The 25,922-nt window shown below is 40.5% G+C and overlaps 1 protein-coding gene across 2 annotated transcripts; it reads left to right on the forward strand.

The window, feature by feature from the left end:
* Nucleotides 1-804: 804 nt before the first annotated feature.
* Zfp950l13 (zinc finger protein 950 like 13) lies at nucleotides 805-25,750 on the forward strand. Of its 2 annotated transcripts, none has more exons than XM_006227984.5 (4): nucleotides 805-951; nucleotides 22,283-22,409; nucleotides 22,598-22,658; nucleotides 23,788-25,750. In XM_006227984.5, the coding sequence occupies exons 1-4, from the start codon at nucleotides 916-918 to the stop codon at nucleotides 25,079-25,081; spliced, it is 1,518 nt and encodes a 505-aa protein (XP_006228046.1). In that variant the 5' UTR covers nucleotides 805-915; the 3' UTR covers nucleotides 25,082-25,750. The 2 variants fall into 2 exon arrangements, with proteins under 2 accessions (XP_006228046.1, XP_038956081.1); XM_039100153.2 differs by having other exon boundaries at nucleotides 809-918.
* The last annotated feature ends 172 nt before the right edge of the window (nucleotides 25,751-25,922 follow it).

Below are 25,922 nucleotides of genomic sequence, written 5' to 3' on the forward strand. Positions count from 1 at the left end.
AATAAATCCACTTTCTATATACACAGATTAATTCTATCAGATCTGTTCATCTAGAGAGCCTTCACTAATACTGCTGTTTTCTTTGTTTTGTTTTTTGCCTTCCCGCTGAGGAAGATGTGCCAGCTAACAATGTTAGTGCTCCACGGTGTTTGTCATGTTTCCTGCTTTTCTCCCAGTATTGCCTTAGACCTACCAGGTGAGGAGAATGTGCAGTTTACCTGAACCTGGCCAGCATGAAGCCACAAAACAAAAACAAAAACAAAAACAAAAACAAAACCAACAACAACAACAAAACAAAAAACAAAGCTATTGTTTCCTAAAGTCTCTCTTTAATTGTTAATATTCTGGGCACCCTTCAACCTGTGGGACAGATTGATAACTGACTGCACTGCAGGCTGGGTAATGGGCTATGCGAGCTATCTACCCTGATTCCAGGAGGAAGGGGTAAATGCCTGCCGAGTGCTGTGAATGGGAGCTCAGGCAATCTCTAAAGTCAGGACCTGGTGAGCACAGGGTCTCTGCTCACAAAGGCGAGAAGCGGGCGGCAGAGCAGTGAATAGAGTGGCGGGTCCCACCCCGCGCAGGGTAGGCTTTTGGAGGAGCTATTGGAATGCAAATATTCGTTCATCTAGTAAGGGTCTGTCCCTGGAATGGAAGGCGGGGCCAGGAATCTCTCTGGCGTGTCCTTTCAGCATACTGTAATCCTAATGGAGGTGCTCATGCCACTCAAGACTCACTGGCCAGTAAGAACCTCCAGGCGAACCTGCCAGTCAGAAGAGGGGGAGGGTTTTTCCGGTTGGCAAGAGATTAGTTGCGCCTTGTAGGGGAGCAAGTTTGAATGGTTCTGTGTGGTGTTCTCTGAACCCTGCTGCTGGATGCTCTGAGGCACTCTCAGGCCAGCCCCGAAGTTGCAACATGGTGAGCACGAGCAAGCCCCGAAATTGCAACATGGTGAGCCGGGGTGACTGCCAACAACCAGGAGGAGCAGGAGGCTGTGCAGCAGGAGCTGGTGTGGTGTGGTGTGGTGTGGTGTGGTGTGGTGTGGTGTGGTGTGGTGTGGTGTGAGAAGGGCTGGGTGAGAACCGGAGGCCAGATGCTGCCGCCTGTAAAGCCCCCTGTGGTCCTAGTCACTCGCCCGATCCAGGTAGCTGTTGAATAACTTCACTCTGGGAGCTGCATCTACCCCGAGCATTTGGAGCAGTGGCTTGTGTGTGCAAACATCCTTAGCAGGATGCCAAACTGGGAGAGCCCTAGTTTTTACAAGTTCTGCCCTTAGCATCTATTTAATCTTAATGTGTACTATCCGTTTGGAGTTAATTTTTTGGAGGTTGTAAAAGGCACCTCCTGTGTTGGGTAGCCATTCACTATCAAGCTGTGATGTGAAAGAGTAGAATGTCCGATTTAAAGGGTTCATTAATGCTGATACCAAGTAGAAGTTAGCTGAGGGAGGACTGCCAGTTAAACGCCCCACAGCTATGCTAGGATACACGTGTTTGTTCACCAGCATTGCCCAGAAATAGGGCTCCAAACCACAACAAAGGAAAAAAAAAAAGAAAACCCTATTTACAACTAGCCACTAGGTGTATCAAAGAGCAGGGCTCTATCAAGCTGCTCAGTGGGGCACTACAGGGTCACAATCAAATTTAATGCCTGGTGTGCCATAAAGATTCAGCTTTCTTCTTGAGAAAAGCATAGTTCTGCCACATGGGCAAGATGACACTTAGTGACAACCATTTGAAAAGGAAAAACACTGCTGTGCAGAGTACTGACCTGATCAAGCCAGGTTTTCCCTGGGGTCCCCATGTATGGACAGTGACATACATCCTTCTGAACCCTGGGAACATGCTTGGCAGAGCCAGTAACAGTCTGGGTCCTAGGCCTTGGGAGCTTTCCCTGAGGCCCTGAGGTACAGAGATCAAACAGAGCTCCCTCTCTTAAACCAGGAATAGGCTTGGCCGAGCTGGTAATGGTCTGGGGGCAGGGTCTTTGGGAAGGGTTTCTTTAGATTCTGAGAAGACAACTCCTGCCACCACATGGGGCTGTGGTTATCAGTCCCAAGGCCACTATAGCTTGGTCAGTAATGTTTTTGAGATGCACTGAGGTCCCCTTGTATACAGCATTGTTTGACTGGATGAACTTCCAAGTGTGTCCCATTGTATAATGTTTCTGCTGACGTCATGGATATCTCTCATTTCCTTCCATTTCCTTCCATATAAGGAGTATACAAGATGGTATTCTTCTTAAGCTTACTTAGCATAAGACATAGCTTGTGCCAAACCTCCCCACACCCCAGCTTTTATACCTTCTCCTTCTCTTTTTCCTTTGTTTTTCACCATCTGGAACCTTCCACTTAGGAACCTGTCGCTGAAGAATGATGTCCTGTGTTTTAGGTAGGGCACTGGCGTACTTAAGAAATAATTCTGGGAGTCTCTTTGTTGTGTAAATCTCTCATCTGTCTAAGTGGCTAGACTTGCAGTATTCAGTCTATATTTCAATTGTTCAAACCATAACCTGGGACCTTAATAGAAACTTAAGGGTGACAGCATATGTGATATGTAAAATCTGCCCTAGAGTGGCTCCTCTTTTAGTGTTAACCAGTATAGCTGGTCTTTGCTATTTTGTTGTTTCTTCTTTTTCCCACTCTTTATCCCCCACTCTGTCCCCTGCCCCAGTTTCACCCCCTAACACCAGATAGGAGAGAAACAAGGATAGAGGATAAAGAGATACTTGAATCTGATTTCTTTTCTTTTCTTTTTTCTTTGACCACAGCTACTAACAAACCACAACCAACCTTCCTAAAAGACCAACAACTCCCCACCCTGCCTCTCGGGATCCTCATGTTTATGTACCCTCCAAAAAGTTTCCAGAATTCTGTTTTGTTATACCATCACAAAAGTCTGTAGCTGGCAAACCATGCTTCTGCTAGAGCAGGAGGCAAAGCCTGATCAGCACCTACAGTCAGTCAGAAGCTGCCTCACATTCTTACACCGGGCATTAACATGAAAGCTCGTTCTTATACTATTTCTGTGCTTTGGGAACCAAAAATCAGGATTCTCAGAATGTCACTACAAACAAGAGTTGGATGCAAGCTATTAAAGAGTTTTTTTTAAAATTAATCTTTAATTGTGTGTGGAGTGATTTCTCCCTGGGAATGCATAGTAATTCTGCAACATCTGCATTTTCAGCCTCTCAGAAAAATGTTTCTGGGAAAAGCTGTATTGACTCAGGTTACCTTGTTCCCAGTCTCTTGTTCTCCAAAGCAAGACCTTCCTTTCCTCTTTATTAAATTTCCTAAATCCTTAAGTTAAAGGGAAATATCATGGCAGAGTTTTAAAATCATTGATTTGAGTCTTGTAATGAACTGTGCATTGCAGCAACTGGAAAAAGATTTGCATGGTTTCTGCCTTCAGGCCAGAACAGGAGGAAGAGTTGATTGCAGGAGGAAGAGGTGAGTGCAGACAATAGCTAGCTCACAGACTGAAGTTTAAGGGAGTCATCTGCAGAGGTCACCCTACTGAAGAACCTGATTCAGTCAGGGTAGTGATTTTGTAGTTTTGCATGTGGCATATATTATGGATATGAATGAGAACAGACCAGATTGGTGGGTGTACAGTCTGAGAAGGTTGTGAAGGCATATTGACTTTCCAATGAGGGGCGGGTCCAATGGAGATAGGTACAAACTTTGTTGACATAGTTACGTCAGCTCAGAGGGTTGAGACACCAGGCCTTTGGCCTAGCTGTGTGTGTCAGGTTCCAAATCTCAGCAGCTAACATAGAACAAGCGGGTGAAGGCCAAACAGTAATTTATTAATGCCATTTCATCTACCAGGGAGTGACCTGTTCTTTTTTTACAGTCAGTATATCTGTGTTTCATTTCAATTAGATTTATCTTTTCAGAAGTCAGTTATCGGTATGACTTTTTAATTTCATTTTCTTAATGCATCCCTGCTCTAATCTCTTAGTTATTTCTCTTCTCTAATGACTCTGGGCTATTACAATTTTTAATTTTAACTACAATTTTAATAAAAATTACAAATTTTATTCCTTTTCTCAAGTGTTTGGATTATTTTTCTGCTTAGAACAATGTCTTCTGTAGCTCAAGCTTGCCTCATGATATATTGTTAAGCCTTGCTTTGGACACCTAATCCTGTCTTTGCCGTTTAGTGCCTGGAGGGCAGGCACTGCAACTCCTTCTAGGCAGGCACTGACTGGTCAGTGAGAAGCAAGTGTGGCCTCCTGCCTCCCTGACTTTGTTAGGGGGATTAGAATTAAAGAGGAACTTCTGGAAGAATTCAGTTCACTGACCACTGTTGAAGCTGGTGTAGTCACAGCACTAGAAGGGACAGGGAGGAAGGAAGGTGAGTGAGAGCTTTCCTGCTTTGACAGTAGTTGGTGTTGGCAGTGCCTAGTCAAGTACTCAACTTTAGATGATTGATAAAAGTCCAAAATGGCTATATTTGTGGGTTCACAGACCAGGGCAATCTGGAATCTAAATAAGGATCTGAAGTTATTACAGTGGTTATACTACTGTAAGTACTGTAGTTACACTAGGTCAACCAACACAGATCTTGACAGACTGGTACGGCTGTGCCTGACAGGAATACAATTTTTCCTGTCTGAAAGTGCACAGCCTGAGAGAACAGGTGTGAGTAATACTTGCTGTGCTCGGGTGAACATGTGTAATCCCTGGAGAATATTGGACCATCATGTCTGTTTCAACTTTTTAAAAATAATTTTTGAGATTATTTTGAGATCATTTCAGCCTTTTCATTTCTCCCTACTGTTAAGACTCAAATGCTGGGACAAATGGCTTAGGTGCCTCATTAACAAGTTAGATTATACCTGGCTGTCAAGTTCTCCCATCATCCCTCATTCCCCGGTTATGGCTGGCATACTTGCTCTCTGGTTTAGGGATTTAGCTGCCATTCCTTATGTGATCCAATGACTTTGGTTACCTGGTCTTTTTCATCTATCACTTACCCTCCTGGCCTCTTAGTCTGGCTCTCCCCTCTCCTGACATGGCTTAGAGTCATGTCCACTCTGGGCTCCCCCAGATGTCCTTGCCCATGGCTATCCTCTGTCTTTTATCCGTAATAAACTTTCTACTCCGCCAGATCTAGGAGAAACCATGTCCATTCCTTTTTTATTTCTTTTTTCATTCACCTCCCATTTACTGTTTCTTGATTTCAAATTCGTAGCCACCTTTTGCTTCAGTCGTTGTTACTGTTTGAGTGTGGCTGGAGTTTGGAGGCAGGAATTCCCATCTGTGAAGCAAAGGGATGGCTGCCCTGGATTTTGAGTGCGTAATGGGATGTGAACACAAAGGACCCTGTGCCTTGGAAGATGGGCAGGAACCCTGGGAGAGTGGAAGATTCTACTAAAATCCAATTTTGCCAGCTAAAACTCTGGTCAGATACAATTTTACCAGGGCTCTGTCAGCCCCTAGGGTAGAAGGGCAGAGCTGGGAGTGCCTGTCATGTTTGAGTCATTTAATCTCTAATCCTCTAGCATGGGAGCTGCTACTGTCCTGAGACCCAGCTGGGCGGTCAAAGCTCTCTCAATCAGGAGGAATGCCGGTGGGAGGTAGCTTGCAGATTCTTTGCATATTTTTCACAGATGCAGTTCATCACCGAGCTCTCAGAGAACCCACAACCCATACCATGGTGATTGTGGCTGCCACAGTAAAAGCAGGTTGACTGAGGTGTCAGTGTGCCGTCTGTTTGGAGTGGGACGGATTGTCAACCAGACGGGTTACGTTAGTACACCTGGACCTCTGAACATTGCATTGCACAATCAGATTTGTGTAAAACATTTTACAAATAGGTTAGAAACTGGTGAAAAGGAGGTAATGGGGATCATCCTTCAGCAATATTCGATTAAAATCCTTTTATCTTTCCACTGCTACCAGCCGCAGTGGTGTGATTCGGGGAAATTCAGTTCCAGGGTACTAAATGAGTTTCTGAGATACTGGGGTTTCTCAGGTTTTCATCTGTGGTGTGCAAACGGATAGGCCAGATCGCACGTCAGGTGCCATAATCACTTGGCAGGAAGCAGACATTCAGTTATTCTGCAACGTTGGTCTTTGTGTGGGTTCAGTGGGGCTGAGTTTACATGAGATCACAGGGCAGCATGGGGGGCTGCTGAGCCATAGCCCACCTTTATGATCACCTCCATATGAGAGAGCTCTAGAGCATGGGGCCTCTCTGTCTGGAAGTGAGATCAGTGATAGCTGGAGAGTCAGAAATATAACAGTTTAGGATTCATTTTGAATTATTTTTGTGGGAGTTGTGAAGTCTGTGTTTATTTAATTTGTCTACTCATGTGATCACAGGGAACCTGGGGCAAGTTCACATTTTTTTCTGATGCAATTTCCTTAGGTCTTTCAATTAAACCTTTCCACTAATTTGGGGCTTATGTTTTTGGCTTTCTCCTTGCATCCCCTTGTCCTATCATGTCTTAATCAGAGTTTCTGTTCCTGCACAAACATCACGACCAAGAAGCAAGTTGGGGAGGAAAGGGCTTATTCAGCTTTCATTTCCATGTTGTTGCTTATCACCAAAGAAGTCAGGACTGGAACTCAGGCAGATCAGGAAGCAGGAGCTGATGCAGAAGCCATGGAGGGATTATTTACTGACTTACTTCCCCTGGCTTGCTCAGCTTGCTGTCTTATAGCACCCAAGACCACCAGTCCAGGGAAGGCACTACCCACAGCGGGTTGTGTCCTACCCCGTAGGTCACTACTTCAGAAAATGCCTTACAGCTATGTCTCATGGAGGCATTTTCTCAACTGAGGCTCTTTTCTCTGTGATAACTCCAGCTTCTGTCAAGTTGACGCACAAAACTAGCCAGTACATATCACAAATATTGTATACCGTCTGATTGTTATAGCTTCGTGGTAAGTATGGAAGTCCCATTGTGCCAAAATGTGTACTATTTCTTCATAATCCTATTGACAATTCTGAAGCTTTTCTCACATATAGCTTTGGAATTAGTTTTCCTGTTATGAATTGTTAGGAGTTTTCTTTGGATCATTTTGAATGCTGCAAATCAAACATAGCCAACATCCTATATATTTTCCTTCTTTCCTTTGTTTTGGAAACATCATTTCAATGGTATTGTTTACAGTTATATAAATGGGTAAAAATGTTCTGTGTAATCATTCAGTTAGCAAACTACGATGTTGGCAGCTGACACTAATGTGAAATAGTGAAAGCACTTTACTATAGACTTTGGTCTATACTACACAGACTACATTTTTTTTCTTTTGATATTTTATAATAGTAACTTAACTATGGCCTCTTTTTTGGGGGGGTTCTTTTCTTTTCTCCATCTTTATTAAATTGGGTGTTTCTTATTTACATTTCAATTATTATTACTTTTCCCAGTTTCCAGGCAAACATCCCCATAACCCCTCCCCTTCCACTTCTATATGGGTGTTCCCCTCCCCATCCTCCTCCCATTACCGCCCTCCCCCAAAAATCACGTTTACTAGGGATTCAGTCTTGGCAGGACCAAGGGGTTCCCCTTCCACTGGTGCTCTTACTAGGCTATTCATTGCTACCTATGCAGTTGGAGCCCAAGGTCAGTCCATGTATAGTCTTTGGGTAGTGGCTTAGTCCCTGGAAGCTCTGGTTGCTTGGCATTGTTGTTCATATGGGATCTCAAGCCCCTTCAAGCTCTTTCAGTCCTTTCTCTGATTCCTTCAATGGGGGTCCCATTCTCAGTTCAGTGGTTTGCTGCTGGCATTTGCCTATGTATTTGCCATATTCTGGATGTGTCTCTCAGGAGAGATCTACATCTGGTTCCTGTCAGCCTGCACTTCTTTACTTCATCCATCTTATCTAGTTTGGTGGCTGTATATGTATGGGCCACATGTGGGGCAGGCTCTGAATGAGCGATCCCTCTGCCTCTGTTCTAAACTTTGGCTCTGTATTCCCTCTCAAGGGTATTCTTGTTCCCCTTTCAAAGAAGGAGTGAAACATTCACATTTTAGTCATCCTTCTTGAGTTTCATGAGTTCTGTGCATCTAGGGTAATTAGAGCATTTGGGCTAATAGCCACTTATCAATGAGTACATACCATGTGTGTTTTTCTGTGATTGGGTTACCTCACTCAGGATGATATTTTCCAGTTCCAACCATTTGCCTATGAATTTCATGAAGTCATTGTTTTTGATAGTTGAGTAATATTCCATTGTGTAGATGTACCACATTTTCTGTATCCATTCCTCTGTTGAAGGGCACCTGGGTTCTTTCCAGCTTCTGGTTATTATAAATAAGGCTGCTATGAACATAGTGGAGCATGCGTCTTTGTTATTTGTTGGAGCATCTTTTGGGTATTTGCCCAAGAGAGGTATAGCTGGGTCCTCAGGTAGTTCAATGTCCAATTTTCTGAGGAACCTCCAGACTGATTTGCAGAGTGGTTGTACCAGTCTGCAATCCCACCAACAATGGAGGAGTGTTCCTCTTTCTCCACATCCTCACCAGCATTTGCTGTCACCTGAGTTTTTGATCTTAGCCATTCTCACTGGTGTGAGTTGAAATCTCAGGGTTGTTTTGATTTGCATTTCCCTTATGACTAAAGATGTTGAACATTTCTTTAGGTGCTTCTCAGCCACATGGCATTCCTCAGCTTGTTTAGCTCTGAAACCCATTTTTTAAAAGGGTTATTTGTCTCCCTGCAGTCTAACTTTGTGAGTCCTTTGTATATTTCGGATATGAGCCATCTATCAGTTGTAGGATTGGTAAAGATCTTTTCCCAATCTGTTGGTTGCCATTTTGTCCTAACAACAGTGTCCTTTGCCTTATAGAAACTTTGTAGTTTTATGAGATCCCATTTGTCAATTCTTGATCTTGGAGCATAAGCCATTGGTGTTTTGTTCAGGAAATTTTCTCCAGTGCCCATGTGTTCAAGACTCTTCCCCACTTCTATTAGTTTGAGTGTATCTGGTTTGATGTGGAGGTCCTTGATCCACTTGGACTTAAGCTTTGTACAGGGTGATAAGAATGGGTCGATCTGCATTCTTCTACATGCTGACCTCTAGTTGAGCCTGCACCATTTGCTGAAAATGCTATTTTTTTTCCATTGGATGGTTTGGCTCCTTCGTCAAAAATCAAGTGACTATAGGTATGTGGGTTCATTTCTCGGTCTTCAGTTCTGGTCCACTGGTCTATCTGCCTGTCTTTGTACCAATACCGTGCAGTTTTTATCACTATTGCTCTGTAATACTGCTTGAGTTTAGGGATAGTGATTTCCCCTGGAAGTCCTTTGATGTTGAGGATAGTTTTAGCTATCCTGGGTTTTTTGTTATTCCAGATGAATTTGCAAATTGTTCTGTCTAAGTCTCTGAAGAATTGGATTGGTATTTTGATGGGGATTGCATTGAATCTGTAGATCGCTTTTGGTAAAATGGCCATTTTTACTATGTGAATCCTGCCAATCAGTGAGCATCGGAGATCTTTCCATCTCCTGAGGTCTTCTTCAATTTCTTTCTTCAGTCTTGAAGTTCTTATTGTACAAATCTTTTACTTGCTTGGTTAAAGTCACACCGAGGTATTTTATATTATTTGGGACTATTATGAAGGGTGTCGTTTCCCTAATTTCTTTCTTGGCTTGTTTCTCTTTTGTGTAGAGGAAGGCTACTGATTTATTTGAATTAATTTAATACCCAGCCACTTTGCTGAAGGTGTTTATCAGGTTCGGTAATTCTCTGGTGGAACTATTGGGATCACTTAAATATACTATCATATCATCTGCAAATAATGATATTTTAACTTCTTCCTTTCCAATCTGTATCCCCTTGATCTCCTTTTGTTGTCTGATTGCTCTGGCTAGGACTTCGAGAACTATATTGAATAAGTAGGAGGAGAGTGGGCAGCCTTGTCTAGTCCCTGATTTTGGTGGGATTGCTTCAAGTTTCTCTCCATTTAGTTTAATATTAGCTACTGGTTTGCTGTATATGGCTTTTACTATGTTTAGGTATGGGACTTGAATTCCTGTTCTTTCATCATGAAGGGGTGTTGAATTTCGTCAAATGCTTTCTCATCATGTAATGAAATGATCATGTAGTTTTTACCGTTCAGTTTGTTTATATAGTGAATCACGTTGATGGTTTTCAGTATATTAAAGCATCCCTGCATACATGGGATGAAGCCTACTTGATCATGATGGATGATTGTTTTGATGTGCTCTTGGATTCGGTTTGCCAGAATTTTATTGAGTATTTTTCCGTCGATATTCATAAGGGAAATTGGTCTGAAGTTCTCTTTCTTTGTTGGGTCTTTGTGTGGTTTAGGTATAAGAGTAATTGTGGCTTCATAGAAGGAATTCAGTAGCACACCATCTGTTTCAATTTTGTGGAATAGTTTGGATAGTATTGGGATGAGGTCTTCCATGAAAGTCTAATAGAATTCACCACTGAACCCATCTGGACCTGGGCTCTTTTTGGTTGGGAGACTTTTAATGACTGCTTCTATTTCTTTAGGAGTTAGGGGGTTGTTTAAATGGTTTATCTGTTCCTGATTTAACTTTGGTACCTGGTATCTGTCTAAGAAATTGTACATTTCCTCCAGATTTTCAAGTTTTATGAATATAGGCTTTTGTAGTAGTATCTGATGATTTTTTGAATTTCCTCTGAATCTGTAGTTATGTCTCCCTTTTCGTTTCTGATTTTGTTAATTTGGACACACTCTCTGTGTCCTCTGGTTAGTCTGGCTAAGGGTTTATCTATTTTGTTGATTTTGTCAAAGAACCAACTTTTGGTTCTGTTGATTCTTTGTATAGTCCTTTTTGTTTCTACTTGGTTGATTTCAGCTCTGAGTTTGATTATTTCCTGCCTTCTACTCCTCCTGGTGTATTTGCTTCTTTTTGTTCTAGAGCTTTTAGGTGTGCTGTCAAGCTGGTGACATATGCTCTCTCCTGTTTCTTTCTGCAGGCACTCAGACCTATGAGTTTTTCTCTTAGCACAGTTATCATTGTGTCCCATAAGTTTGGGTATGTTGTACCTTCATTTTCATTAAATTCTAAGAAGTCTTTAATTTCTTTCTTTATTCCTTCCTTGACCAGGTTATCATTGAGTAGAGCATTGTTCAACTTCCATGTATATGTGGGCGTTCTTTCCTTATTGTTATTGAAGACCAACTTTAGCCCGTAGTGGTCTGATAGGACGCATGGGATTATTTCTATCTTTCTGTATCTGTCGACTCCTGTTTTATGACCAATTATATGGTCAGTTTTGGAGAAAGTACCATGAGGTGGTGAGAAGAATGTATATCCTTTTCTTTTAGGATAGAATGTTCTATAAATATCTGTTAAGTCCATTTGTTTTATGCCTTTTCTTAGTCTGTCTTTGTCCCTGTTTAATTTCTGTTTCTGTGATCTGTCCATTGATCAGAGTGGGGTGTTGAAATCTCCTATTATTGTATGAGGTGCAATGTGTGCTTTGAGCTTTAGTAACGATTCTTTTCTGTATGTAGGTGCCCTTGTATTTGGAGCAGAGATATTTAGGATTGAGAGTTCATCTTGGTGGGTTTTTCCTTTGATGGATATGAAGTGTCCTTCCTTATCTTTTTTGATGACTTTTAGTTGAAAATCAATTTTATTCGATATTAGAATGGCTACTCCAGCTTGCTTCTTCAGACCATTTCCAAGCTGTTTTCCAGCCTTTCACTCTGAGGTAGTGTCTGTTTTTGTCTTGGAGTTGTGTTTCCTGTAGGCAGCAGAATGCAGGGTTCTCATTGCGTATCGAGTTTGTTAATCTATGTCTTTTTATTGGGGAGTTGAGACCATTGATGTTGAGAGATATTAAGGAATAGTGATTGTTGCTTCCTGTTATATTCATATTTGGATGTGAGGTTATGTTTGTGTGCTTTTCTTCTCTTTGTTTTGTTGACAAGACGTTTAGTTTCTTGCTTTTTCTAGGGTGTAGCTTGCCTCCTTATGTTGGGCTTTACCATTTATTATCCTTTGTAGTGCTAGATTCTGGAACGATATCGTGTAAATTTGGTTTTGTCATGGAATATCTTGGTTTCTCCATCTATGTTAATTGAGAGTTTTGCAGGATACAGTAACCTGGGCTGGCATTTGTGTTCTCTAGGATCTGTATACATCTGTCCAGGATCTTCTGGCTTTCATAGTCTCTGGCGAGAGGTCTGGTGTGATTCTGATAGGTCTGCCTTTATATGTTACTTGACCTTTTTCCCTTACTGCTTTTAATATTCTTTCTTTATTTTGTGCATTTGGTATTTTGATTATTATGTGATGGGAGGAGTTTCTTTTCTGGTCCAATCTATTTGGAGTTCTGTAGGCTTCTTGTATGCTTATGGGCATCTCTCTTTTTAGGTTAGGGAAGTTTTCTTTTATGATTTTGCTGAAGATATTTACTGGTCCTTTGAGCTGGGAGTCTTCACTCTCTTCTATACCTATTATCCTTAGGTTTGATCTTCTCATTGAGTCCTGGATTTCCTGTATGTTTTGGACCAGTAGCTTTTTCCGTTTTACATTATCTTTGACAATTGTGTCGATGATTTCTATGGAATCTTCTGCCCCTGAGATTCTCTCTTCTATCTCTTGTATTCTGTTGGTGATGCTTGTATCTATGGCTCCTTGTCTCTTCCTTTGGTTTTCTATATCCAGGGTTGTTTCCATGTGTTCTTTCTTGATTGCTTCTATTTCCATTTTTAATTCCTTCAACTGTTTGATTGTGTTTTCCTGGAATTCTTTCAGGGATTTTTGTGATTCCTTTCTATAGGCTTCTACTTGTTTATTTATGTTTTCCTGCGTTTCTCTAAGGGAGTTCTTCATGTCTTTCTTGAAGTTCTCCAGCATCATGATCAAATAGGATTTTAAATCTAGATCTTGCTTTTCTGTTTGTTTGTTTTTTTTTTTTGTTTTTTTTGTTTTTTTTTTGGATATTCAGTGTTTGCTTTGGTGGGAGAATTAGACTCCGATGATGCCATGTCGTCTTGGTTTGTGTTGCTTGGGTTCCTGCGCTTGCCTCTCGCCATCAGATTATCTCTAGTGTTACTTTGTTCTGCTATTTCTGATAGTGGCTAGACTGTCCTTTAAGCCTGTGTGCCAGGAGTGCTGTAGACCTGTTTTCCTGTTTTCTTTCATCCAGTTATGGGAACAGAGTGTTCTGCTTTCGGGCGTGTAGTCTTTCCTGTTTACAGGTCTTCAGCTGTTCCTGTGGGCCTGTGTCCCGAGTTCACCAGGCAGGTCGCTTGGCGCAGAAAAGTTGGTCTTACCTGCGGTCCCATGGCTCAAGTTTGCTTGTGGGGTGTTGCTTTTGAGCTCTCCGTGAGGGCAGCAACCAGGAGGGTCTACACCGCCTTTTCTGGGAGCCCCCGTCCACCAGGGTCCCAGATGGCATTAGGTGTTTTCCTCTGGAGTCAGAAATGTGGGCCGAGTGTAGTCTCTTCTGGCTTCCCAGGCGTGTCTGCCTCTCTGAAGGTTTAGCTCTCCCTCCCACGGGATTTGGGTGCAGAGAACTGTTGATCTGGTCCCTTCAGGTTTCAGCGGTTTCTGGAGCGCAGGGCACCTGCAGCTCCAATGTTCCTATCTGTGATGTCATTTTTTTAAACAGCTGAGTGACACTCCATTGTGTAAATGTACCACATTTTGTTTCTGCATTCTTCAGTTGTGGGAAATCTAGGTTGTTTCCAGCTTCTGGCTATTATTAATAAATAGTTGAGCAAGTGCCCTTGAGGTTGGATAGAAGCTCAAGGTTGCTTTAGCTGGGTCTTGAGATAGTTGCATTCCCAGTTCTCTGAGGAATGATTCTGAGGAAATACTGATTTCTACAGTGGCTGTATCAGTTTGTAACCCTCAAGTAGTGGAGGATTGTTCCCCTATGTCCACATCCTTGATAGCATGAGCTTTTAGTTTTATTATTGATGTTAGTTATTTTGACATGAATATGATGGATTCTCAAAGTAGTTTTGGTTTGTATTTCCCTGATGGCTAAGATAGTGAATATTTCTTTAAGATTTTCTCAGCTACTTGTGATTCCTCTATTGAGAATTCTCTGTTTAGATCTATATCCTAATTTTTCAATTGAATATTTTGGTTCTGAATTTCTAGTTTCTCAAGGTCTCATTTTGGTTAAGAAAAAAATCTTTTCCATTCCTTAAGCTGCCTCTGTCCAATTGACTGGGTTTTTGCCACTTCCAATCCATTTTCTATTATTGGCAAAGAGGAGAACAGTCTACAGGACGAGTTGATGGCCTGTAATTTCTTGGATTTTTTAAAAAATAATCTTGTAGTTCATCTTTAAAAGACTTATATGTCTGTCTTTCTGTCTCCTTTTGTTTGTGTCATATATGTTGTGGGATTTTCTTCATTATAATTTAATTTATATTGTTGTTTCTCTGGAAAATGATAAACCTTCAACTATTTTCATCTCCTGAAATTTTACTAAATAGTGCTGTGAGTTTTGAGTTTTTGACAGTTTGGGAAACAGTTTTAGTTTCCTCTTTTTGATCTTAAAGGCTTCCCTCTTCTCATTTCTTGGCAGATCTGTGTTTCCAGTTGTTGTGATCATTTTTTTTTTTTTTGTGCTACTTAAGTGATTGAAATGGTTAACACATTTGATTTGGGTTTTCTAAAGTTTCTGATTTATTAATTAGTTTATTTCTCCTAATTTGTTTCAGTTGTTAACATTTTAGAGCTTACTGTCATTTGAGGGATCATCACTTGAGTCATGCCCTCATCAAAATGTTTGGATGCTGTGTCAGTGAGAGATTGTGTTGAATGCTGATTGATGTGAGAACGTACTTTCTCTGAGGGTGACATGATCTCTCCTCAAGTAAGTGGGAATGGGCTGGGGAAGAGAGGTAGCTGAGCATTAGATAGTGACCAAAGGAGAGGGCAAGCCAGTAAACAATGTTTATCTATTGGTGATTTTGTTTGTTTGTTTCATTTTTGCTTTTTGTTTGTTTTGTTTTGAAACTTATTTTCTTAAAGCTTTAGTTTCTATCCTCAGCTCCTAAAATGATGGATTGTGATCTGACAGGACAGAAGTCCTAAGATGCCTTTGATTAGAGGATTCAATCTCAGCAGTGGAGTAGCAAAGCAAGTTAGAACAACAACAACAACAACAACAACAACATCAACTACAACAACAACAACATGTGATTGCTTAATTGCCTCTTTCCCATAGCTCGAATGGGGTCATTATCACTTCAAGGACACTAGTTTTTGCCTCTTTAAAAGACAGGAGCCATCTGCACCTGGGAAGTGCTGCCAGTGTAGATATAGCACTAAAAGGAGTGCAAGTTTTGGCACCTGGTGTCAATGCTGATGTGCAGAGACAAGAATGTGATGCCTTTTGTGTTCCTCCTTCAAATGCAGGAGGCATCCACTCCTGTGCAGATGTTGGGGAAAGAGTACTGGCTGTTTAGCTCAGCAGAGGGACATGGGAATGCAGGGTCTCAATACCAAGGATTAAAGCAAATATGGGGCAGGTTACCTCCCATTTCTTCAACTTGAGATGGCCAACAGCAAAAGCTGTACTCAGAGCTTAGTCAGCTATTCTTGTCGGACCTGGAAGAGAAGTGTGTTGAGGGACTGTCTGGTCATAGGATTTTGGTAGAAAATGGACTCCATGAGGAATTTAGCTAGAGGTCATTTGTGTGGTGTTCTGACCCCAAATCTTTCTTACTTTGCCTATACCCTGAGAAGTTGAGTAAACAATTAAAAGTAATGACCTGTATGCCTAGATAGTATATTGAATGTGCCAGATGTTTATTACTACTGATTCATTCAGGACTAAAATGAAAAGAAAGCAACAAGTCCAGCAGAGCTAAATTCAAACTCTGTGGTTTGTAGAGAAAAACAGCACTGGGAAGTTACAGATGACAGTCAAATACTAAAACAGAGGAAGGCATTTTCAAAGAGATTTTCACCATTAAAGAGAAGGTCCTTACCATGATTGGAAGCCTAAGAAGATACCTCAAGGGAAACAAACACTCTCATGCTTAGCCTTTACCTAATCAAAGGAGGAGGCAAAGTGACTCATAGACTTAGGCAGGAACTTCATACAAAACCTACTAGAGCTGAGGTCCAAGGATGGCAGGTTCCATCCAAGTTTAGAATCCAAACTTGGCATGGTCACCCAAGTCCTGGAATCAAGAATGATGCCAAATTTAAGCTCATAGAGTCTTCCTTTGTGGTTTCAGTTCAGCACTGTTCTAGCCATAACCCCAGTGAGGGAAGATACTGTGAGAGAGCATAGCATGAACCCGTAGGATGAAGCCTAAGCTGCACTCTGACAGCACAAGATGTTGAGATACCGAAGCTATAAGACACCTGCCATGGTGAGCTGCATATAGTGGGCGGAAGAAGCTAAACTGAGAGATGTATGAGAAGTTGCAGGGACAGGGCCATCTAAGCCTTTTGAAACATGCATCTGAGGTAGAGTTACATGATTTGGTGTTTCCCCTGCTGGGTTTCTTGCTTTGGTCCAAACTTCCTTGATTCTATACACATCCTACTGCATTGGAATTCAAAAGTATTCTGTGCCATTATGTGTAGGCAAGATATAGCTGGCTTTCTGATTTTGACAAGATGTGGCGATCAAGAGATTTGTCTTGAGTGTCAGGAGAGACTTTGGGCATTTGAACAGTGTAACAGCTCTTGTAGACTGTTAGGATCATTGAAGTTAGACTAAATGTATTTCCATCATGGAATGCTATGAACCTATAGTAACCAAAGTCAGAATGTAGTTGATTGAGTCAGAAAGCTACCGGAATAGGATAATGTCTTTGAACACTTGTCTCTCCTTTGTGGCTTTTTGGGAGAGCTTATAACGTTAGGGTCCAAGAATCACTAAGGGAAGACCCCAGACTCAAGTAGTGTGCAAAAGCAAAGAGTGTTTTATTCTGCAGAATTCCAGAATGCAAAGGTCTATAATTCACTAGGATAGAGACAGACATAAGCCTTGTAAGCCCAATTTAAAGCCAATTTGGGGGATTCCAGGAAGGAATAGGTGACTTTAGTACTTACTGATTTGCTCTATTTCCAGAGGTATAGCTGTCTTTGGGATTGGTAAAGTTCTGGGGAATTCTGGGAAATTTAGGTTACTTTTGGAACTGTTGCTGAACAACTATTCTCGGCTCAGGCCTGGTATTGGGAGCAGTTCCTGACAGCTCCTGATTGGCTGCCAGTGAGGGTTGATTTTCCTGAAATTGTGTCGATGCCCAAAACTGGGTGTAAGCCTTCGGGATTAAAAAACACACATATGCGGATCTTTTGTGTTAAGAAAGAATGCCAATTCTTTAGCTTTATTCAACGAATATATACCCCACATTGACTAGGTGGAAAAATCTAGGAAGCACAGTGGGAAAACCTGGCTTAAGGCTTCAGTAACAAAAGCCTGATTCTGTGCCCCAAATTTTTTGGGGAGAAATCCAGGAAGACCAGCCTAAATCCCAGGAACAAAGACTGAGGACAAAAGTCAGGAAGGAATGGATCCTCACCCAGGTGTGTTGATACCCCCAGGGTGTCTCTTTGTTAGGAACAAAAGGCTTCTACTGTATCAGCAGGGCTCAGCAGGGATCAAACATTGCTGGGGACCCTGGAGGCTCTGACAGAATTGACTTGTTTTGGGCTTTTCCAATATAAGGAAACTGAAACTTTGGCCTATTCTCTCAACTGCCAGTTTGCAGACCGTCATGGAGTTATCCTGGCTCTGGCCAACTCAGTACTCTCAATAGAAGCTTTTGTAGGAGGAAACGTTCTAGATTCGTTATTTGGGATGATATTTGAGTGTTTATTGACGTGTGTGTGTGTGTGTGTGTGTGTGTGTGTGTTCTGTGTTGTGGTTGAACCTAATCAGTCAGCTTTTTTCTCATGTTGTCTTGCCTTCACCATTATAGACTCTATCAGTAAATCACATAAGATGCAGTAGAAGCAATTGTTCTTCAGTGCTAAGTTTTTTTTATGTGGTTGGTGTTTTTATATTTTTAATTTTGTTGTTTTTGGTTTTGAAGACAAAGTTTCTCTGTATATCCCTGACTGTCCTAAAAAGTAGGTATGTAGAACACAGAGGCCTAGAACTTAAAGGTCTACTTTACTGTGTCCCCAGAATGCTGGATCATATGTGGGCCAACATGCCTGGCTTTTAGTTTGTTTTTAAATTATTTGGCTGATGGTCCTGTAATGTAGGTTTTGGTTCATGCCGAGCTTATGCTGTTGTGTTAATCTTCATCCATGTTGTGAATTTTGAAACTTGGGAGAGAGAATGTTCTCTCTCTTAGGATGGCATGTGTTCATGACACTAATACTGCCTGAGCTTGACTGCCTCAGGTTTTGAGTCACTGAATTGCAGGTGTACAAAATTCTTCCTACCTGCTGTGTTCGTTTTGATTTTTTAAAATGAATATTATTTTGTCTGCATACACGAATGTGCACTTCATGTATGCCTGGTCCTCATAGTAGTCAGAAGATGGCCTGCAAATTCATAACTTGGGGTAAAGAATAGTTGTGAGCCCCCTTGTAAGTTCTGACAATTAAGCACAGTTATTTCCGAGACCAGCAAGGGTTCTTCACTGCTGAGCCATCTCTCCTGCCCAAAGTTACTCATTTAGGATCAACATTTACATTGCTAATATTTTCATCTGTCCATTTGTAACTGTTTAAACATACACTCCCTTTCAGTAAGATCCCATTATTGTTACAGGTAAACCGGGGCACTTCAGGATTCTACAAGATGAATACAGAACTGGAGTGAATGTATAATTCTTTGTAGGAACTTCAGTAAAACCTCTGAGTTCTTTCTGTCTTTCTTGTTTGATTGGTTTTTACAGGGGAGACAGGGTCTGAATATGTAACTCTGGCTCTTCTGCTTAGACCAGGCTGGCGTACAACTCAATGAGATGCACCTGCCTCTGGCTCCTGAATGGTGGGGTTATAGGCAGGCATGAGTCAATACACCCTGCTTGCCTATCATTTTTTGTAGTTAGTCATCATTCATACAGTTTTTCTGGTACATTCTCTCTCTCTCTCTCTCTCTCTCTCTCTCTCTCTCTCTCTTTCTCTCTGTGTGTCTCTCTTCCTCCTCCTCTCTTCTTCCTCTCCCTCCCCCCTCTCAATTAGCATTTCTCTTGCCAGGCTATTTCCTATTCTTTTTTTTTTTAGACCAAGATTCTTTTTTCTTTTTTTTAATTTTATTTTTCTTGAATATTTATTTTATGTATTTACATTTCAAATGTTATTCCCTTTTCCTGCTCTCCCATACCTCCTCCTGCTTCCCCTGCTTCTATGAAGATGCTCCCACTCCCATCTACCCACTCCCACCTCAATGCCCTTTATTCCCTTACACTAGGGAAACGAGCCTTCACTCAGTCAAGGGCTTCTCTTCCTATTGATGCTGAACAATGCCATCCTCTGCTACATATGTGGCTGGAGCCATGGGTCCTTCCATGTGTGCTCACTGGTTCGTGGTTTAGTCCCTGGGAGTTCTGGTGGGGTCTGGTTGGGTGATATTGTTGTTCTTCCTGTGTGGTTGCAAACCACATCAGCTCCTTCAGTCTTTTCTCTAACTCTTCCATTGGGGTCCCCTTGTCAGTCCGATGGTTAGTTGAAAGCATCTTCATCTGTATCAGTAGGGCTCTCACAGAGCCTCTCAGGAGACACCCATTTCAGGCTCCTGTCAGCAAGCACTTCCTGGCATCAGCAGTAGTGACTGGATTTGGTGTCTGCATGTGGGATGGATGCCCAGATGTGGCAGTCTCTGAATGACCTTTTCTTGAGACCCTGCTCTGCTCCTAGTTCCTGTATTTCCTCCTGTGAGTATTTTGTTCTCCCTTCTAAGAATGACTTAAGTATTCATATTTTGTTCTTCCTTCTTCTTGGGCTTCATATGATCCGTGAATTTTTTCTTAGGTATTTTGAGCTTTTGGGCTAATATATACTCATCGGTGAGTGCATAGCATTTGTTTTCTTTTATGACTGAGTTTCCTCACTCAGGATGGTATTTTCTAGTTCCATTCATTTCCCTAAGAATTTCATGAAGTCATTGTTTTTGATAGCTGAGTGGTACTCCATTGTGTAGATGTACCACATTTCCTATATCCATTCCTCTGTTGAAGGGCATCTAAGATCTTTCCAGCTTCTGGCTATTATAAATAAAGCTGTTAAGAACATAGTGGAGCATGTTTCCTTTCTATATGTTGGAGCATCTTTTGGGTATATGCCCAGAAGTGGTGTAGCTGGGTCCTCAAGTAGTACTCTGTCCATTTTTTTTTTTTTCTGATTAACCTCCAGACTGATTTCCAGAGTGGTTGTACCAGGTTGCAATACCAGCAACAATGGTGGAGTTTTCCTCTTTCTCCACATCCTTGCCACCATCCGTTTTCACCTGAGTTTTTGATCTTAGCCATTTTGACTAGTGGGAGGTGGAATCTCAGGGTTGTTTTGATTTGCATTTCCCTGATGGCTAAGGATGTTGAACATTTCTTTAGGTGCTTCTTGGACATTGGATATTCCTCAGCTGAGAATTTTTTATTCAGCTCTGTAACCCATTTTTAATAGGGTTATTTGGTTCTCTGGAGTCTAACTTCTTGGGTTTTTTTGTATAGTTTGGTTATTAGCCCTCTATCAGATGTATGATTGGCAAAGATCTTTACCCAATTTGTTGGTTGCTGTTTTGTCCAAATGACAGTGTGCTTTGCCTTACAGAAGTTTTGCAGTTTATGAAGTCCCATTTGTTGATTCTTGGTCTCAGAGCATTAGCCATTGGTGTTCTGGTCAAGAAATTTTCCCCAGTGCCCATGTGTTCTAGGCTCTTCCCCATTTTTTCTTTTATTAGTTTGAGTGTATCTGGTTTTCTGTGGAAGTCCTTGATCCACTTGGACTTGAGGTTTTTACAAGGAGATAAAAACAGATCCATTTGCATTCTTTTATCTTCCAATAGTACCACTCCCTGGGCCAAGCATATGCAGCCTTATCTAGTGTTTGCTTTTAGTGGGATTGCTTCAATTTTCTCTCCCTTTAGTTTGATGTTGGCTACTGGTTTGCTGTATATTGTATGGGCCTTGAATTCCTGATCTTTCCAAGACTTTTATCATGAAGGTGTGTTGAATTTTGTCAAATGCTTTCCCAGAATCTAACAAGGTGATCATGTGGTTTCTTCTCTTTGAGTTTGCTTCCGTAGTGGATTATGTTGATGGATTTCCATATATTGAGCCATCTTGCATCCCTGGGATGACTCCTACTTGATCATGATGGATGATTGTTTTGATGTGTTCTTGGATTCAGTTTGTGAGAATTTTATGAATATTTTTCATTGATATCCTGTTCACTGGGGTTCCAGCCTTGGCTGGACCAAAGACTTCAGGTTGGGAGATTTTTAATAACTGCTTCTATTTCTTTAGGAGTTATGGGACTGTTAAGATGGTTATCTTATCCTGATTAAACTTTGGTACCTGGTATCTATCCTGAAAACTGTGCATTTCCTCCAGATTTTTAAGTTTGTTGAATATAGGCTTATGTAGTAGGATCTGATGATTTTTTTTTTTTTTTTTGCATTTCCTCTGAGTCTGTTGTTATGTCTCCCTTTTCGTTTCTGATTTTGTTAATTTGGATATACTCTCTACCCTCTGGCAAAGGGTTTATCTATATTGTTGATTTTCTCAAAGAACCAGTTCTTGGTTTTGTTGATTCTACTTGGTTGATTTCAGCTCTGAGTTGGATTATTTCTTGGTGTCTACTCCTCTTAGCTGTGTTTGCTTCTTTTTGTTCTAAAGCTTTTAGGTGTGCTTTCAAGATATTAGTGTATGCCCTCTCCAGTTTCTTTTTGGTGGCACTCAGAACGCTGAGTTTTCTAGCACTGCTTTCATTGTATTCCATCAGTTTAGTTATGTTGTGCCTTCATTTTTATTAAATTTTAAAAATTTCTCTGTTATGTGCTCCATATTCAGTCTCTCTCTCTTTCTCTCTCTCTCTCTGTCTCTCTGTCTGTCTGTCTGTCTGTCTGTCTCTCTCTCTCTCTCTCTCTCTGTGTGTGTGTGTGTGTGTGTGTGTGTGTGTGTGTGTGTGTGTGGTGTGTGTTAATTGGCATTTCACTTGCCAGGCAATATCCTTTTCTCAAAGAGCAGAGAAATGAGAGATGTGAACCTCATTATTCAGTTCCTTCTAAAATGACTTGGTGAATACGTTAGAACTTCTGGGCCAAGAAATAAGGGGGAAAAGCACCAGAATTATATGAATATAATGTCAGTGAAGCCTACTTTTACAGTGTTGTTGGTATCACTGCTTCTGTTGTACACATGTGTGGGATATTTTAGAATACAGTGACCTATGATGATGTGTATGTGAACTTCACTGAAGAAGAATGGGCTTTACTGGATCCTTTACAGAAGAATCTCTACAAAGATGTGATGCTGGAGACCCTCAGGAATCTAACTGTTATAGGTAAGCACTGAATATTATTTCACTTTTAAAATAAGGGAACAACTGTTTCTTTGTTACTCATGCTCTTCCATTATTTCAATTGAGAATGAGCATGAATGAGGTAAATAAATCAGGTTCACTGACAATAGTAACTTAAATGTTGCCTAATTCCAATATTTTTTCATACATTTTCTGTTACTATATTGTAGGCTACAATTGGGAAGACCATAATATTGAAGAACATTGTCAATATTCTAGAAGACATGGAAGGTAATGTTCATGTGCAAGTTGGTATGAATATGTCTCTGAAGAAATGTTAATGTGTCCTGGAAGTTTTAAAGAAGAGAACAGTGTAAAAATGTACTGCTTTAAGTGTATCAGAGATTAGTAAATTCTCACAAATCCGTGTACCTTATTGTTAGGTGTCTGATTTGTGTTTGCATGGCATTCCTGTAAAAAGAAGACAAACAATTCCTTAACACATATTACCATTAAGTCATAGCCATATTGCAGCTATTTTGCAGAAATGACAAATCTATTTAGAGTCATACCACTCACATATGAAGAAAAATAGATACATTGAATTGATGTATATGTCCAACACCATCTAATAAGCATCTATTCCATAGTAAAGTTAGTGTTACTTGTATACTTGTAGTATCATTGCTAAGTTTAAGTTAGAGGGGCAGTTTATGAGAGTAAAGAATATTAGGGAGAAACCTTAATCCATGTAGTACATGTCTATGATGAACAAAAATCAAACTATGTGAGTGCAGTGTGGAACCCTTTCTTTTGTTATTCTGCTTTTAATAGGTATATCATGTGTCACAATTGATACAAGCCATGAGAGCATAGGGATATTGAAAGAAGCAATGTTCCTCTTTCTCTCTCCCAGAACAATTAGAAGGTGTTCCCCATTTGAGTAGATTTGCTCAGTGGGATACAAGTTTGTAATTTTTTGGTTTTCTAACTCATTGGGAATATATCCACAACCTCACAGTGGAGAAAAAAATCCCTGAATACTAGGAATGTGGAAATTCTTCTCTGTTTGTTCTGGTTCACGTTGCAAATTCAGTATGCAAATGTAGTGTGTTTCATACTATAGGAAAATTTATGAAGGCACTCAGCTTTGAGCTCTTCCAATTCTCATCAAATGTGTGAAAAACCTCATAGAGAAAAAAGATGGTGCAAATGTGAGCAATGTAATAGACACTCTAACCATTATCTTCAAAGATACGGAAGAACCCGTAATGAAGGGGAAACCATGAATGTACATGGAGTGATAAAACTTTAAGATCTGATCCTCTTTACAAATTATAAACTTATTTCATAGAGGTAAAAAGATTTATTGCTATAATTAATGTGGTAAAGCTTTCACATGTGCCAATTCCTTTTGCAGGCATGAAGGAAGTCATATTGGAGAGAAAGGCTATGAATTTATTCAGTGTGATAAAGCCTCTGCATGTCATAGTTATCCTCAAAGGCATGAAAGAATTCATACTGAAGAGAAATCCTGTGAAGATATTCAACATGGTAAAGACCTTGCAGGACACAGTGATCTCCAAAAACATAACAGAACACATACTGGAGAGAAACTGTACAAATGTAATGAGTGTGGTAAAGCCTTTGCCTATCATAATTCTCTTAAAATACATAAGAGAATACATACTGGAGAGAAACCCTACATATGTAATGAATGTGGTATAGCTTTTGCTTATCTTAATTCTCTTAAAAGACATAACAGAACACATACTGGAGAGAATCTTTATGAATGTAACCAATGTAGTAAAGCATTTACAGATCACCATGTTCTTCAAAGGCATAAAAGAACACATACTAGTGAAAAACCTTATAAGTGTAATCAATGTGGTAAAGCCTATTCACAACACTGTCATCTCCAAATACATAAAAGAACACATACTGGAGAGAAGCCTTATGAATGTAAGCATTGCAGTAAAGCCTTTTCTTGTGGTGATCAACTTCGAAGGCATGAAAGAATTCATACTGGAGAGAAACCTTGCAAATGTAATCAATGTGGTAAAGCCTACGCACATCACAGTAGTCTTCTAGTCCATAAAAGAACACATACTGGAGAGAAACCCTATGAATGTAACCAGTGTGGTAAAGCTTTTGCACGTCACAATACTCTTCAGTACCATAAGAGAACACATACTGGAGAGAAGCCCTATGAATGTAACCAATGTGGTAAAGTCTTTGCATACCAAGGTAATCTTCAAATGCATAAAAAAACACACACTGGAGAGAAACCCTATGAATGTAATCACTTTGGCAAAGCCTTTATAGGTAACCATTCTCTTCAATGGCAGAAAAGAATGCACACTGGAGAAAAACCTTATGAAGGTAATCAAGGTGGTAAACCCTATTCACAACAAGGTCATCTCCAAATACATAAAAGAACACATACTGGAGACAAACCTCATAAATGTAATCAATGTGGTAAAACCTTTGTACATTACAATCGCCTTCAAGTCCATGAAAGAACCCATACTCAAGAGAAGCCCTATGAATGTAGTCGACATGGTAAAGCTGGTGCATCTTCTGATTCTCTTCAAAGACATATAAGAACACATACTGGAGACAAACCTTATGAATGTAATCAATGTGGTAAAGCCTTTTCATATCCAGGTAATCTCCAAAAACATAAAAGAATGCATACTGGAGCAAAATCTTAGAAACGTGATGAGTGTGATGAATTGTTTCACAACACCGTAGTCTCCAAATACATAAAACACGTATGGAGAGAAATCTTATGAATGTTAAGCAATGTGATTAGTCCTTTGCCTCTCATGTTCAACTTCAAATGCATGAAATAATTCATACTGAAGTGAATCCTTCTAAATGTAATTAATGTGGTTAATTACATTAATTAATTAATGTAATGGTTGCATTTTGTGATTATCTTCAAAGACATAAACACATACTGGAGTAAAACACTATGAATATAATCAATAAAAGCCTTTGCAGGTCACAGTAGTCTCCAAATACATAAAAGAACACACAGTAGACAGAAACCCTATGAATGTAACCAAAGTGGTGAAGCCTTTGCAAGTCACAGTGATCTTCAGAGATGGTGGTTTAAATTTGCTTGTGCCATGGGAAAGTGGCACTATTAGGAAGTGTGGCCTTGTTTGAGGAATTGTATCACTGTTGGGGTTGGCTTTGAGGTCTTATCTTTAAGCTCTACCCAGAGCAGAAGAGAGTCTTCTGGTTGCCTTCTGATCAAGGTATAGAACTCTTTGTTCTTCCAGCACTGGATACTGCCATGCTTTTCACCTTGATAATAATGGACTGAAACTCTGTATCTGCAACGCCTCCCCAATTAAATGTTGTGTTTTATAAGAGTTGCCTTGGTTATGCTATCTTTTCACTGCAGTAAAACCTAAATTAAGACAAAGTGCATGAAAATTGCACTGGAGTGAAGCCCTACGAATGTATTGAATATGGTGAAGCCTTTGTACATTTCTATAATCCTCTTTATAAGGAAAGTATTCATACTGGAGAGAAACCATATGA

Source organism: Rattus norvegicus, chromosome 1, assembly GCF_036323735.1.
Source record: "Rattus norvegicus strain BN/NHsdMcwi chromosome 1, GRCr8, whole genome shotgun sequence".
Classification (NCBI taxonomy): domain Eukaryota; kingdom Metazoa; phylum Chordata; class Mammalia; order Rodentia; family Muridae; genus Rattus; species Rattus norvegicus.

Excerpts from the sequence above, each read along its gene's own strand:
- Zfp950l13 (XM_006227984.5), top strand. The coding sequence starts at position 916 with ATGGTGAGCACGAGCAAGCCCCGAAATTGCAACATG. Across the intron at positions 952-22,282 it reads AGCCCCGAAATTGCAACATG|AATACAGTGACCTATGATGA; the intron begins GTGAGCCGGGGT and ends GGGATATTTTAG. Across the intron at positions 22,659-23,787 it reads TATTCTAGAAGACATGGAAG|GCATGAAGGAAGTCATATTG; the intron begins GTAATGTTCATG and ends TTCCTTTTGCAG.